General features: G+C 45.5%; 2 protein-coding genes across 8 annotated transcripts in view; one reads left to right on the top strand and one right to left on the bottom strand.

The window, feature by feature from the left end:
* Nucleotides 1–15918, top strand: part of ADAM22 (ADAM metallopeptidase domain 22) — a 290157-nt gene that overhangs the window by 179477 nt on the left and 94762 nt on the right. The gene's annotated exons all lie outside the window — the stretch shown is intronic.
* CLDN12 (claudin 12) lies at nucleotides 2594–14600 on the bottom strand. The gene is made up of 2 exons (XM_073581910.1): nucleotides 14405–14600; nucleotides 2594–6166 (listed from the first exon to the last, which is right to left on the bottom strand). Exon 2 carries the CDS (start codon nucleotides 6140–6142, stop codon nucleotides 5402–5404), a length of 741 nt encoding a protein of 246 aa, XP_073438011.1. The 5' UTR covers nucleotides 6143–6166; nucleotides 14405–14600; the 3' UTR covers nucleotides 2594–5401.

The following is a 15918-nucleotide window of genomic DNA, read 5'->3' as shown; positions in this document are numbered from 1 at the left end:
CACCTATGGTTTGGTAGGTGAAGTCCAATTTAATTTGCAGTACAGAATGGATCACTAAGTGCCATTCTTCACATCTGACCGGACCACATGGGGCCAAGCCTTGAAGAGGCCTTCACAAAGGAACATCACCCTAGTCCTACTCCTGACATTATGGTGTGGGATGCTATAATCCACAATAGCCAGACCGCTGTAGTCTTCATTCCAGGTACATGAACAGCTCAGCGTGTCACTGATTTATTTTTTTGTTTCTGGTTTTTTCATAATTTACATATGAGTAACATGTCTCCATCCTGCGATTTCCATAATTACATAACTTTTTCTTCTTGGTGTTGCCATTTCAATGTCGAGCAGCGTATATGATTTGAGAGAACAATTAGCTCGGAACTTCAGCGCATTAGTAGCTAATTAATTTAGTGGTGACAGCGGGCTGTCATGGAAACTGCTGGGTTAAACACCCGTGAGCAGAATTATTGCCGATTCCAGTCGCTACTGTATAAGGAAGCCGTGGTTCCAGTGGATTTCTGAGGGTGATGGCACGAGCACAGCTTCTGCACCGGAGCCATCACCGAGTTGTGCAATTATGGCGCTGTGCCATAGATACAGAACCAGACACCGCAACACAAGAGTCTGCTGATCGTGTGGTACTAGAGATTGGACTTCTACAGGTCACATATTGAGGATAGACCAACTTTTTACTTAAAAAATGTCTTTCAAAACGAGTGGATTTCCTTTCCATATGATGTACTGAGGCATCTAATGTCGGATGCGTAGAACAGGCAGAAGTCACTGCTATTAAACGTTTAGATGTCACTGTCAATATCTGACAGCAGCATTTATATTGGTTGATCCTTTTGCCTGACCATTTAAGCACCCAACCACACGCAATGTGGGTGCTGCAAACTTTGTACGCCCATGGGATCATCATTTTTGCTATATACAAAAACAGTTTGGCATAAGGTTTTTATTTACAAGTTTCCGTTTTTTTTTTTATTGATGTCACCATTTTCTTTTTCCACCGATAGAGCGGTGAAAGATTTTTTTTTTTTTGTCGTGAGTGGACATTTTTATTGGTGCCATTTTCCAATACATACAATGTTTTGATATTTCTATTGCATTTTATTGGGCGACGTGCAGCGACTGAAAATGGGAATACTGGTTATTAGATTTTTTTTTTTTTTTATTACCAGTATTCCATTTTTGTTTTTTTTAAAACATTTCTTTTTAGGGGGGCCATGCACCTACAATCCAACCTCACGAACCGACCTGTTTGTAAAGGTTCGGGACAGTGTGTCAGACACGGTGATCTGCAATACAGGGGCACCTCAAGGTACAGTTCTTGGCCCTTTTCTCTTCACACTGTACACTGCGGATTTTAAGTGCAACTCATCTAGCTGCTACTTGCAGAAGTATTCTGATGACTCTGCAATAGTAGGCCTCATCACAGGAGGAGATGAAAGAGAGTACAGAGATACTAACCAAGCTTTTGTGGAGTGGTGTCAGAGGAACCACCTTAGGATTAATTCTGGGAAGACCAAGGAATTGGTGGTGGACTTTCGCAAGGGCAAAAATCCACCAGTAGTGTTAAACATTCAGGGAAATGACATTGAGATAGTCGACACCTATAAGTACCTTGGTGTGATCCTCAATAATAAGCTTGACTGGGCCCATCACTTGGATGCAGTGTACAGGAAGGGCCACAGTAGGCTTTATCTGCTCAGCAGGCTGAGAGCCTTTGGAATTGGGGGGCACTCCTTGCATCCTTCTTAAACTCTGTTGTGGCATCAGTCATCTTCTTTGGTGTGGCGTGCTGGGGTAGTGGCATATCAACCAGGGACCGGAATAGGCTGGACAAGCTGATTAGAAGGGCCAGCTCTGTCCTGGGATGCCCCCTTGACCCAGTTCAGGAAGTAGGCGACAGGAGGATACTGGCCAAGGTGTGCTACATGGTGCAGAATGATTCCCATCCCATTCATGAGACCGTGACAAAGATGTGCAGTACTGTCAGTGACCGGCTACTTCATCCTAAATGTGAGAGGGAGCGCTATCGAAAGTCCTTCCTTCCTGCTGCAGTTAGGCTGTATAACCAGCACTGTCCAAAACGGAGAACGACTCAAACAGTGAACTGATAGATCCAAAGTTGTGACAGTCCGGTTACATTTTTTTTTTCTCGTATATGTACCTACCTACTGTCAATGTAATGCCTTTATGCATCTGTATCTGTACTTGTTCCTGCCTTGCTGCTGTAATGCTCTGAATTTCCCCATGGTGGGACGATTAAAGGATTATCTTCTTATCTTATGTGGGCCCCTAACTACCACAGCAATCCATCAGCCCCCTGCAATCATGTAACATGGTAGATGGGCGGTCGAAGTGGTGCGCCACCCCTATCATAAGCCATAAATGCTGCTGTCTGACCGAAAATTCGTTCAACATAAGCGATGGGAGCTGCTCCGGTCGCTGCTGTTAAGGGGCATATACTGCTGGAGCCCACTCCATGCCCTTACTGGTGATGTTAATGTATGTCAAACACCGGGGTACAGGTTATAGTTTTATAAAATAAATCCAAGACAACAGAAAACGTTCGGACCAGTCAGTCGTTCAAAATTTTTAATTCACCATTTGATAAAAATACAACAATATTCGACATGACCGGCATGTAAACATCGAGAGAACCTAACAAAATCAAAGCACTTAACACCAGCAGCTAAAATACAAAAAACCTATAGACTGCATAGAGATTACGGTAAGAATTATTCAGGCATCCATTAACAAGGAAATACGGTATGTCATCGTTGCATTGTGTGGGTGTTACAAATTTTTTTTTTTTTTTTTGCGTTCTGGTGAAAAAATTTAAAATTATTTTAACTTTCTTGTAGCACCTTGCAAGACTATTCATACCATGTTATAGGGGAGAAGAGACAAGAAACAGGGCACTAGAAATTACATTTTCATATGGTGACAGTAACAAAAAAAAAAAAATATTTTTTCACTTTATTTCTAAAATGCAATCCTTTATTCATTTTAATAATGGGTATCAGTAGAGCGGTCAGTGTCTCATGGTCCGTGACCAGACTGCGATTTCTCAAACAGCCGTTGCGTCTCCTACTGACTCGCATTCAACCGCCTCATATATGACTATGATCCCCTTGAGTACAGCTGACTGGTCCCTGTATTTCGGGTGCGTGAAACCGGCCAATCAGAGCTGGTCAAATCGCTTCAGCTGCCTAAATTGTTGGCAGCACATTTACCCAAGTAAACAGGAGGTGTGCTGCTGACAATAAGTAAACTGTATGGGCGCCAAATGTTGCATTAAAAGGGCTGTCCTCTACTACGACAGCCCCTTCTCAAAACTAAATGTTTGTTCCCATTAACATAACGTTTATACGCCTCTCCCAGCCGGTGCCGTTCCCAGTGTCGGTACTCGCTCTCCACAGGGCTTTGATGCGGTGTTGGGACACGTGACTCCGGCACCCAATCAACGCTGGCGTCACTGTCCCCGCCTCCTGTCGAATTGAGCAGTAAGAGGAAGTCCGAGATCAATTGCAGCCCAGCACGGGAGGCGAGTATAGGATTTATTATTTTATCGTGGCCAAACATTTAGTTTAAGAAGGGGGTTGTGCTAGTAGTGGATAACCCCTCTAATGATCGTTCATCTGCGTCGTCCTATGTCAACGGGTCCTTAAACGAGCGCTAATGGACTTGTTATATCATCGATTGGCACTCGTCGTGGAGAAAAGTCTGCCCATGTAAACACATCGGACTCCAGTTGCCAATGCCACCAAATATTTACGGCAGAGGGCAAGAGGTGGTTAAAACTCGTGAGGAGCGAGCGTGCTCGCCACTGGATCGCGAATCGTGGTGCTTAAGTATGCATCACGTATCGCGGGTGCTTCAGTGCCATGCTAGAGTTCCCGCTTGGTAATGCCGTAACTGTGTATGTCAGGCAGTCCCCACAGTCGCAGAACATGCAGGGCGGGGACTCTGGCATGGCGCTCGACCACCCGCGATACTCAGTACCTGAGCACCACAACGCACGATTGAATGGCGAGCATGCTCACTCATCGCTAATTAGGACATGAGAATTGAGCCGTGATTGGGTACAAAGCAAAAGCATATATCATTAACCCTATACCACATGTATGTGGTTGGCCAATATACCGCTCAGTTTCCTATACGACTTCAATAGAGACAGGGATTTGACACCGTGGGGAGGAAAAGTAGAATAAGATCAAAAGGGGAGAAAAAAAAAAAAAAAAATTATTTGCTACCTTCCTTTTTGATCTTCATTTTAAAGAAATCTACATGTTTTCTCAATGTATTCAAAATATTCTGTAAAAATATAGACTTTATTTTTTAATCATTTACCACATATTTATGTCTTTCTGTAACTGCATAAATGAGATTTTGAATATGGCAGATTTGGGATAATTTTTGCTGTTTTTGTTTTGCTTCTTACTACCTTTTTGAACCTCTGAGTTTGTTCACACGTGGCATTTTTCCATGCGGTTTCCAGTAGCAAAAATAATGGAGATTTCTAAAATCTCATTCACACTGTGCGTTTATTTTCCTTATTTTTTTTCACATGATGCTTTTTTTTTTTTTTCCTTCCAATTTTTGTATCAGCATTACATTTTTTTTTTTTTTTTCCAAATGCATGTAATGTATGCATTTTTCATGCAGGAAAACCCACTGCAAAAATGCACGGTGTGAACATAATTTAACAGGAATTGTGTGCGCAAACACGGACTGTTCCCATCTGGACGATCGCGTGCAGATAAGCTACTGGGGCATATAAAGAGAAGGCCTCTCTCTATATACCAGGATAGACAGAGGCTGCAAAGACCCTGTATTACATAGCCACCTGTCGTGGTCTTTGTAGAGAGGCACGCCCTTATTTAAGAAAAATCCAAAAACATTCCTCAGTGGTGTTGTTTAGGCACTCGATTGGTCCATATAACGTGATGCTGGAGAATGGGTAGGTGTGAATGGACCACCATCGGTCCTATTTTGCGTTAAATCTTCCATGGCTTAATATAAATCTACAGCGACCTATTCACCGACATTACTCAGCTTTCAAAAATATTAATATCACAACTATATAAAAACTATACGTAATATGTTCCCCATTATGAAAAAAAAAACAAAAAACTAAAACCGCCACTTTACGTTAATAAAAATTTAAACGCAAAGGCGAAATTAAAATGTAGTGGCTTAAAACATTAATAAAACTGTCAAGAAAGAGCAATTTCGAGAATAAACCCCCCACAAATCTTAAAACAACAAAAAAAAACCATTACAAAAATTAAAAAATATGTAACAAAACAAAAATTGACAATATTGATCAGCAGAATGAAACCACCAATATGCAACAAGAAATCAAAGTTCACACGATGGGATGGATCTATGCCGTGTGCGAGACCACAGGGATGTCTATTTCAATGGCCGACATCCGGGACCGCGATGAGTATGAAGAAGGGGGGACGTAGCTGTGCATGCTGGGTGCATGGGAATAGAGCGGCTGCCAAAATGGCGATGGCAGAGACTTGCAGGCACAGTACCAGATAAACAGTAACAGGGCCGTGAAATACATCCCACCCGATCCGCCTATGGCAACAAAGACGGCAATGTCGTAGGTAAAATATGGCCCGTATTTCCTGTTCAATACGTCATTATAAAATATCGACCATATGGACGGCGTAAGACTAATACTACCCGCCAGGATGTATAGCAAGCCTGCCACAAGATGGCAGCCGGAACTGTTGATGACGCACCTGGCGATTTTTAGGTTTGGCACATTGGGGCTAAAAGTGGTGTTACATATTCCGGTTAGGCACAGGATTAGGGCAGAGCTGGCTGTCAGAATGCTGAACGGAAGGGCAAACTGGAGGACGCGAATGTCTAACTGGTCGACGCTGGCGTACCACTCGCCGTCGTACATCAAGCACTCCCGGGACCACTCCTGACGGGTGCACTTCACCCACATGCCGATGCTGACCGTCAAGTTTTTTTCATGTCTGTTATAGGTGTAGAGTTTCATCTGTCTCCATTGAGGCAGCAGGGTGGCGGTAAAAAGCCCTGCAATGGACGCTGTGCCACAGACAAAGGCCAGTAGAGTGACGGCGTGCACTTCCTGACAGCCCATTCTTCTACTCGTCTGTTGCGGAACCTAAAAAAAAAAACAAAAAAAACTAAATTAATTTCCTAATGAAACCCCTAAAGTGTCACAAGTTTTTCTATTTGCCCCAATCTTTACATAGACCTCTTCACCACTAGTCTTTCCAGTGGGTCTCGTTTTCCTGAAGTAAGTCTGTACAGCATACAGATGCAGTCTACTGTACAGCAGTAGAAACTGAACAGAAACAACCACAATATTCAAGCTGTTCCAATGCAGCATCACAGGAGCCTGGAGAACCAGCTGTATTCAGACTCTCCATCCAACACCTACGTTCAGCCTCACCACACAGACATTGCCTATTGAAGGGTACATACCCACGCCTCGGAGTCCACAGCAACAGAACCTGCTGTGGATTTAACTGCGGAAATACAGCATGTTGGGAGAGAGTGACAGATTGAGGCCGACTAACCCGTGTCCTCAGCATTAGGGTGGAGGTGCGCTCAAATGTCAAAGCAAATGCAAATTGCACGTCCGAGATATGGGTCCTGTCAACATATGGAGATGTATGCAAGTATCTTGAGTAAGGTGTTGACCACATTGGTTTTTTTTCATATTCTTTCCGATAAGATGGCTATATTGTAATTGATCTGCAGTTTCTGTCATGCCACAGAGAAGGACACTAGTGATGAGCAAACGTGCTTGGATAAGGCGTTATCTGAGCATGCTCTGGTGCTAATCGAGTGACTTCGGCGTGCTCGAAAACTATGTTTGAGTCCCCGCGGCTGCATGTGTCGTGGCTGTTTGACAGCTTCAACACATCCAGGGATTTCCTTACAAACGGGTAATCCCTGCATGTGTTGCAGCTCTCGAACAGCCGCGACACATGCCGCCGAAGGGACTCGGACATATTTTTCGAGCACGCCAAAGTCACTTGGTTAGCACCCGAGCATGCTCAGATAGCACCTTATCCGAGCATGCTCAGATAACACCTTATCCGAGCATGTCTGCTCATCAGTAATGGACAAAATTAGGAGTAGTAAGCAGTAATGCCTTGCATGCTAAGCGCCACATAAAAGGTTTACATAATGGGGTTGTCCACTACTTATATATCACTGGCATAGCCCTAGGATAAATCAATAACAGATCAGCTGGGATCCGAAACGTAAAGATGAATTTATCGAGTTACAATCGTAGTCCAATGGCTGGTAGTCTGTGGTCTCCGGACGAGAGCCCTGCAAACCTCCTCCGACCCGTCGGCATTCCCAATGTCTCTTCTGATGTATAGACCTCGCACAGTGTGATGCATGCATGATATCGCGCTGCCCTATTAAGTGGAAAGGGTGGCGGGTATGCTGGCAGGACTCCTGTATAGAAGCCATAAGCTGTTGACAAGGCCGCCGGTCAGGGGGCTGCAACTCAATTCGGTCATCTAGCCATTACAGCACAGCTCCTATTGAAGTGAATAGGAGCTGAGCAGCAGTACCACTTATCGAATACTGATGACCTATTCGAAGGATTGACCATTAATATATAAGTAGTGGACAATTCTTACAATAGAACCATCAGGATTTAGGATGTTTCTATTATCTGATTGCCTTTTGTGTAAAATGTTGATAGGGTTCAAAGAGAAAACCTGTGATTCCTGCATCCCCCACCCACTCGTAGAGAGAGCCTGTGTGAGTCCTGCATCCCCCACCCACTCGTAGAGAGAGCCTGTGTGAGTCCTGCATCCCCCACCCACTCGTAGAGAGAGCCTGTGTGAGTCCTGCATCCCCCACCCACTCGTAGAGAGAGCCTGTGTGAGTCCTGCATCCCCCACCCACTCGTAGAGAGAGCCTGTGTGAGTCCTGCATCCCCCACCCACTCGTAGAGAGAGCCTGTGTGAGTCCTGCATCCCCCACCCACTCGTAGAGAGAGCCTGTGTGAGTCCTGCATCCCCCACCCACTCGTAGAGAGAGCCTGTGTGAGTCCTGCATCCCCCACCCACTCGTAGAGAGAGCCTGTGTGAGTCCTGCATCCCCCACCCACTCGTAGAGAGAGCCTGTGTGAGTCCTGCATCCCCCACCCACTCGTAGAGAGAGCCTGTGTGAGTCCTGCATCCCCCACCCACTCGTAGAGAGAGCCTGTGTGAGTCCTGCATCCCCCACCCACTCGTAGAGAGAGCCTGCATCCTGCCACCTACACCCACAGTGATTAACAGCTATCCCTGCATAAAAAAAATAAATAATGATGTCAATCACTGTGTGGGTGGAGGTAGCAGGAGAGCAGACTTTATTTGCGTCCTGACAGTATTTACATTTTTTTTGTAATTGAAAATCCTAAATCAACTTATAGCAAACAACGTGTATCACGCACAGCATCTGCCCCATCCTAAACTGCTCCAAGGTCACCCATTTATCCTAACAGATCAATTCAACAGGGAACCAGTCAGCAGGCATTTACATATGTTGTTACATAAGTACTTGCCCCCCAATAAAAATTATAGCTTTTTATGTAGAGGTTGTATGTAGCAGTCATGAGGAGTGTAGTGTAGAAACATATGCAGATCACGCCGTCAGTGCACATCAGCATGATTTGCCTATCAATATACTTAGACCGCTTCTTCCAAGTGCATTGACACCCCCCCAATGCACTTCCCGCCTGATTTACATATGTCTACTATACTATATCTCTCATGATTGGCATGTCCAATCTCTAGAAGAAAAAAAAGGTATCATTTTTATTTGGGGGACAAGCGCCAACAAAGCCATATCACCACTTCCACATGTAATAATGTCCCTTTTCGACTCCAAATAATTATCTCCAGAAACCCCATACTACATGTTATTAAAGAAACAGTCCTCAGGAATACGTTCCTGACATTACCTCTGTAGGAAACCATATTGCAATTCCCCTTCTCCTACTAACGCTAATGTGGGGGCAAATGCAGAAGAATCCGGAGAATTGTCTTTCTTGCTCTGCATCGGAAAAAGACTACGGTTGTTACAAATGGAGACAAAGCCGCTTCCTCCCCAACCTCGTGCCTCTGTGGCATGGGGTTCTTTCCGAACAGTCACTACTATGGGATACTGATTTTTGCAAACTTTCGCATAAATATAAAAGGGTCATTGCAGACTTGATTTAACCTTCAGCAAAAGCAAAATGTGGAGGTGTCTCTCGTGTGTCAAGGACTGAGAGGAGGACAATTGCTGCACTTCCCACCCACACACAAGGACAATTGCTGCACTTCCCGCCCACACACATTGAAACGCCTGGTAATTTGTGAATGCTTTCTACCTTGCAGCGTGTCAGGCCTCCCGGCTGATCTGCAGAGTATGTTCCTACAGTCAGTTTCCCACGTATATATTTTTTTTTTGTTTTGCAGATTGTGATAGAAAGGACCAGGTAGAAAAACCTTACACTATCAGGCTGGATCGTATTCTATTTTTACAGTTTGATAATATACATTTTAATGTCAAGAACTGACAGTACTTGGGGAGATTGCTTCTGTATGGACCAGGTCTCTTTTTTTCGAGAATTGTGCATGGGTACCATATGGGCCCTTGCAGGCTATATAGGCTCCGCACTACATATCTGTAATCCATCCATTTTTCACGTCTCCTTTGCATCCAGAGCGGATATGTGGGAACGGGCAATCCTCTGAGTCAGATGTATTCATTAGATCAACGTTCGTGTCACAGGCTGGGACTTGTCACCTATCCCTGATCTCTATCCTGAATACATCGTACATTCTTTCGTTTTTGTTTTTTTTTGCACTCTGTGCCTCCCTTTTCTTTGAGCTGGACATTAAGCTAATATAGCTCCTCATGGCTGGGTGTCCATTAGTCGGGGTCTCGGTCCCGCTCGACCGTTATTCACATTTACATCATTTGACACATGGTAAGGTTTTAACACCAGGGGGTAGGACTGTCCCGAGTAGGGTCACCTTGCTTCGGTGGGACAAATTTGACATGTGTACGTCCTCATAGACCAATGTTGGCCCAAGTGCGATCCGATGTTTTGTCAGACTGAAAATACGCTCGTTTGCACTTGCCTTTAGGCTAAGTTCACACGTAGCGGAATTCCCGTGGAAGTTACCGCGAGAATTCCAGAGTTCCATTCCGTGGGAAAATCGCATTTTAAGTTCCCGCGATTCTCCCGCGGAAAAACTAGCAATTTGCAAGCATAATTAGCTTGCAGAATGCTAGCGTTTTCCAAGCGATCTGGAGCATCGCTTGGAGAACTGATTGACAGGTTGGTCACACTCATCAAACAGTGTTTGACAAGTGTGACCAACTTTTTACTATTGAGGCCGCCTATGCAGCATCAGTAGTAAAAGATAGGATGTAAAAAATAAAAAAATAAGAAATATTGTTATTTTCACCTTCTGGCATCCTGCGCAGCCTTCCCGCCTTTCTCCACGCTCCCGGCATCTTCCAGTCCCAATAATCCTTTGCGCGAATGACCGCGAGACGTCGCGCTATCGCGGTCATTCTCACAAAGGATTACTGGGATCGGAAGATGCCGGGAGCGTGGAGAAAGGCGGGAAGGCTGCGCGGGACGCCGGAAGGTGAGAATAACCGTATTTTTTATTTTAATTCTACTTTTTACAGGGATATGGTACCCACAGCCCGGAGGACAGTCTCCTCTCCTCCGGACCGTGGGTACCATCCGCAAATGTTCTGCTAACTTTCCGCATGGTGGGCACAGCCACATGCGGAAAGTAAACAGAACAATGCATTCCTATGTGGGCGGAACCGCCACGATTCCGCTAAATTAATGAGCATGCTGCGTTTTTTTACAGCGAAGCGATTCCGCCGCGGAAAAAGCTGCAGCATTAGCACAGCATTGCGGAATCCCATAGGATTGCATGGGATGCTTAGTTTTCGCGGCAAAATCGCGCGTTTAAAACTGCCTCAAATGCGAAAAAAACGACGTGTGAACGCAGCCTAATAAAGTAAAAAATGATGGCCTGATTGAATCACGGAGGGTCTCCGCAGTGGAGAGATACACTGATCATTTACAGCAGTGGTGAGCCACCTGTGGCACTCCAGCTATGGCGACACTACAACTCCAGTAATGTCCCGTTAGCTGTGCTGTGGACTGTAGTTCTGCATCGAATGGAGACCACTATTATACGTTTTGATGGTAAATAGTGAAAGCCTCAAAATGCTTAACTGGGCGTCCCCTAAATCTGCATCTATCAGGTCATAGTGGGAGATGTACTTTGTCTGAGGCGGTGGTCTCCTTTATATATGGTATAAAAATCAATATCCTGTACATCTATGGCTTCAATGGGTGACCCCATAAAGGGAGGGACCTTCTCTGCTATTTAAAACTTGGCTTGTCACTTGCCATAAATATGTGATTTACCTGGTGTAAATGCCGCTGTTCTCCTGAATCGGGTGATAGTTTTCTCTTGTTCCTGTGCCTCTCCCTTACCAAGATATAGCCTTCTCTTTCTAGTAGACTTGTTAGCTAAGTAGGTGTTATCCTCAACTCTCCGGTGAGTGTCTTATTGCGGCCATCGCTCATCCCAGGACTAGTTTTAAACACAGGGAAAGGGAGCCATCTCTCAGAAACCAACGAGAAATAATGCCAGATTCAGGAAAACAGTGGCATTTACACTGGGTAAAAACAAAAATGATATTAACGGACGGTGGCAGGTGCCCATTAAACTTGCCGTAATACCTTTATAATATGAGATTGTTACTAGTGATGAGCGGATAAGTCGTTATCTGAGCATTCTAGTGTGCTCAGAGTGTCTTCGTGTCCCTGCGGCTCCACGTCTTGCTGCTGTCGAACAGCCGCAGGGACTCATATTTTTTGAGCACGCCGAAGACTTTGTCCGCACACTAGAATGCTCAGATAACGACTTATCTGAGAACGTTCGCTCATCGCTAAAACCCTACTTGCATGGCTAGTGGTCAAACGCCACAAAAGTCCATTAATCCAGTTAATGAATTTGGCACGAGTATCATCACTGTGAGCCGGCTCGGGATAATTTTCTATGTAGCGCAGCTCGTGCCAGGACTCGACGAGCCAAAGACTGAGGAACTGGCAGCGACGTGAACGCGCCTGAAAAGCTGTCAGGAGGGGAAGCTGCCAATGATACCAAAAGGTTGTAGAGTCTTGGCAGCAGCGGGTGACAGTTCTTCATCGGCTTGTCAAACTGTGAGGAACCTGCTGACAACCCCCCCACACACAGACACACAAATGGCGTATTCACTGGCACAAAGAGTAATACGTGGCCTCAAATTCCCAGGAACAAAAAGAATTTCAGGATCGAATTCAAGAGTTGAAATATAGTGGTGTAGGGGAAAGAGAATCCATCATGCCCTAAGGCTCTGCACCAGGGAAAACATAAGTATGCCCACTGACAACGAGGACCTCCCATATATCTCCTCGGCCATATGGATGGAGCACCCCTGCTGCAGGGGGCTGTGGGTCTTTGTATAGGGGGCTACCTCTCTGGACTTGGACATTTAGTTGTGTGAACAAATCATCGGGTTCCATTAATGACAGCTGTATTGTCAGTCACCCAGCTTTCCTAGAATCCTGATTGAAGATATTGTTATACATAAGAGGTTTCATATCTCGACTCACACTAGCTGCAGGTGGACTGAAAGGGAACACGTTTTTGCAAGCTTTGCCAATAATGCCACCTTAGGGTAATTGCACTGTTAGCAATTACCTGATGCACACAAATGGTGATAAACGTAGTCACTACACTCTGGCATGGTATCTACGTGTGAGAATGTTTTTTACTTATGGAGTGGTACAACTTGTCCAGCTATAAAAATGATTTTCTAGTGTACAAGCCATATGTAAATCAGCGTGGAAATGCACTTGGATGACAGTCTAGGCACACTGACACGCCCCAGTGCACTTGCAGTCTGATCTACGTGTTGCTTTTGCACTAGATGTCTCATAACCGGCACATCACATTTCTCCAAAAAAGGTATTGTTTTTATAGATTGACAATCTAGAGCCAGAGGTTGTGGAACGCTGATCCGATAAGAGGATTCCGCCTGTGCAATAGCATCTGATACAGAATAAAAAAAAAAAAAAAAAAAAAAAAAAATTGCCTCCACCAAGATGGCGCCGCTGGCACCTGCGCAGTAGCATTTATTTGATCGCCGTTAGGTGCTACTGCGCAGGCGGCGCCATTTTGAGACAGATTTTTTTTTTTTTTTTTTTTTTTTTTTTTATGCCAGCAAATAAAAGAATTAAATGCATATTATACATGTGATCATGCTGCAGTGCCGGCACCTGCCAGCTGGAGGCGATTTTAATTATTTTGGGAAAAAATATTAAAAAAAAAAAAAAAGTGTGTATATATATATATAATAAAAATCACAGTAGCTCAGTCGTTATCACTGAAGCCTTGCAGTGTTGGGGTACTTAGCCCCATTCACTTTTAGAGGGTGGGATAGGACACAGAACAGGAAAGTGATGGAACACAAATCCGTGGCGGATAGCTGCACATAAGGCTATGTGCACACGCTGCGGTTCCGCTGCGGATCTGCAGCAGTTCTGCAGACAGTGTACAGTAGCATGTTATCCTATGGGATTTACATTCTGCTGTGCACACGCTGCGGATTTTTAACTGCGGAAAAGCTGCGGTTTTGAATCCGCAGAAAGAAATGACATGTGACTTCTTTTCTGCGGATTCTGCTGCGGTTTACCATCTCCCCCATTGTAGAGGTGATAAACCGCAGGCCAATCCGCAGCGTGTGCACATAGCCTTACCGTGCACCATCAGATGTAGCAGAGCTGAAGCGGTCGCGCTGCCCTGTATGTTCTCTACATCAGATAAGCATCCCCCGGGGTTATGGCAGAACATCACAGAGGAACACGACAGTACAAGGCGCCAAATAAATGTGGTATAAAGAAGTCACAATACGATCCCCCCACACACACACACGGCTCCCTCAGCTCTGCTACATCCATATTGATGCCGCCGGTCTCCTAGTAACAATTTTGCCCAATTCTTGACCTCTGGAGATCAGTCACACTGTGCGGTAATTCTGTGGAGGAACACTCACTGGAGATCTAATGCACGGAGCAGATCTGCACCGTCCCTTAAGCTGCGGCTCTGCAGGGTGTGCTGGGACCTGTAGTTCCACTAAAGCTGCACAGCCATTAGCTGGTGACCCCTGCCCCAGAGACTGGGGGCTGCATATCCCACCTGTAGCTTCTAACACTCCCCCCCCCCGTGCAATAAGTAATGCAAGATCTACTGCAGGCCGCCCTCCTTCCCCCCACATCGCGCTGCAGCGGACTGGGGACCGGGCACACAGCACTGACCTGGCGGAGGACACTTGGCACAGCAGAGCTCTTTGGCCGCGTCTGCACCGGAGCAGCTCCTGCCTCTGCTAGGTATTGACGATGACGTAGGAACCACGTGACGCGGGCAGGTCACATGATTCGTCCCTGCTACATTTCCGCTCTGGGGTCTGCAGTGTAGTGCTGGGGCAGTCCGGCTCTTTTTGGATCCCTTGCTCAGGCGTCCGTAACCCCGCCCACCTACCGCATAAACCCCGCCCACTTTCAAGGAGCAAATTAAATTGTTGACTGGGCGGAGTTTCGTTCGGGTGGGCGGAGTTACATTTTAGTGGCTCTCACTGGGGTGCCGGCTCCCCCCCATCGTTCACAGTAGGGAGCCGGCTCTTTGTGTCGGATCGTTGGTGAACGACACATCACTACGAGCAGGCTTTACTACTACGCCATTTCTGTATAGTAGACGTGAATGGAAGATACGTAAACAGCGTTACTGCGGTGAGATACGCTAATTACACTGTACGTTACGAAAATAACGTACCTCTCTATGCTTACGCTGTCTCCGTAACTACCATGTATTTCTATAGGATCTACGGAAACAACCTAATAGTACAGCCCGCTCGGCTCTTTCCGCCGTCTGTCATAGGTTTATAGATTGGTATTCCTTTCTCAGACATGAGTGGTCGAGCGGCGACTACCTGAAGTGAAAAATAATACGTTATTTATAATAAAAATCTATCAGTTTTGTGCCTGGAGTGCGTTATAAATGCTCAGTTCCTCAGCAGATAACATTCTTTATAAACGCGTAGGTGGTCGTAGCAAATCTGCCACAAATTCTGCGCGTATAAGTCAAAAACATGGAAGCGTGTGCCAGACGGCGAACTGTGTGTTCCTCCATCTACTGTACGTCTATATACATGGGTTTTTTTTCCTCAACCAGGTTATAAATGAACAGTCAGGGAAAGGTTTTGACTAAGGCTGGGTTCACACGTAGCGGAACTCTCGCGGAAATTACCGCGAGAATTCCAGAATTCCATTCCACGGGAAAATCGCATTTGAAATTCCCGCGATTTTCCCACGGAAAAAACTGGCGTTTTCCAAGCGATCTGGAGCATCGCTTGGAGCACTGATTGACAGGTTGGTCACACTCATCAAACATAGTGTTTGACGAGTGTGACCAACTTTTTACTATTGAGGCCGCCTATGCAGCATCAATAGTAAAAGATAGAATGTAAAAAATAATAATAAAAAAATATATTGTTATTTTCACCTTCCGATGTCCCGCGCAGTCTTCCCGCCTCTCTCCACACTCCCGGTCCCAGTAATCCTTTGCGACAATTACCGCGATGACGTCCGTTCTCGCGGGATCACGACGTCTTGCGGTCATTCGCTATGACATCGTTCGAATGACCGCGAGACTTCGCGATCCCGCGAGAACGGACGTCATCGCTCGCAAAGGCTTACTGGGACCGGGAGCGTGGAGAGAGGCGGGAAGGCTGCGCGGGACGTCGGAAGGTGAGAATAACAATATTTTTTATTTT

Source organism: Dendrobates tinctorius, unplaced genomic scaffold (genome assembly GCF_039654945.1).
Source record: "Dendrobates tinctorius isolate UK_male_01 unplaced genomic scaffold, ASM3965494v1 ptg000070l, whole genome shotgun sequence".
Lineage (NCBI taxonomy): Eukaryota > Metazoa > Chordata > Amphibia > Anura > Dendrobatidae > Dendrobates > Dendrobates tinctorius.
Note: the sequence above shows the minus strand (reverse complement) of the source record. Positions and strands in the feature narration are given on the sequence as shown.

Bases quoted from the DNA above. Each gene is read 5' to 3' on its own strand.
- CLDN12 (XM_073581910.1), bottom strand. From the start codon at position 6,142: ATGGGCTGTCAGGAAGTGCACGCCGTCACTCTACTGGCCTTTGTCTGT.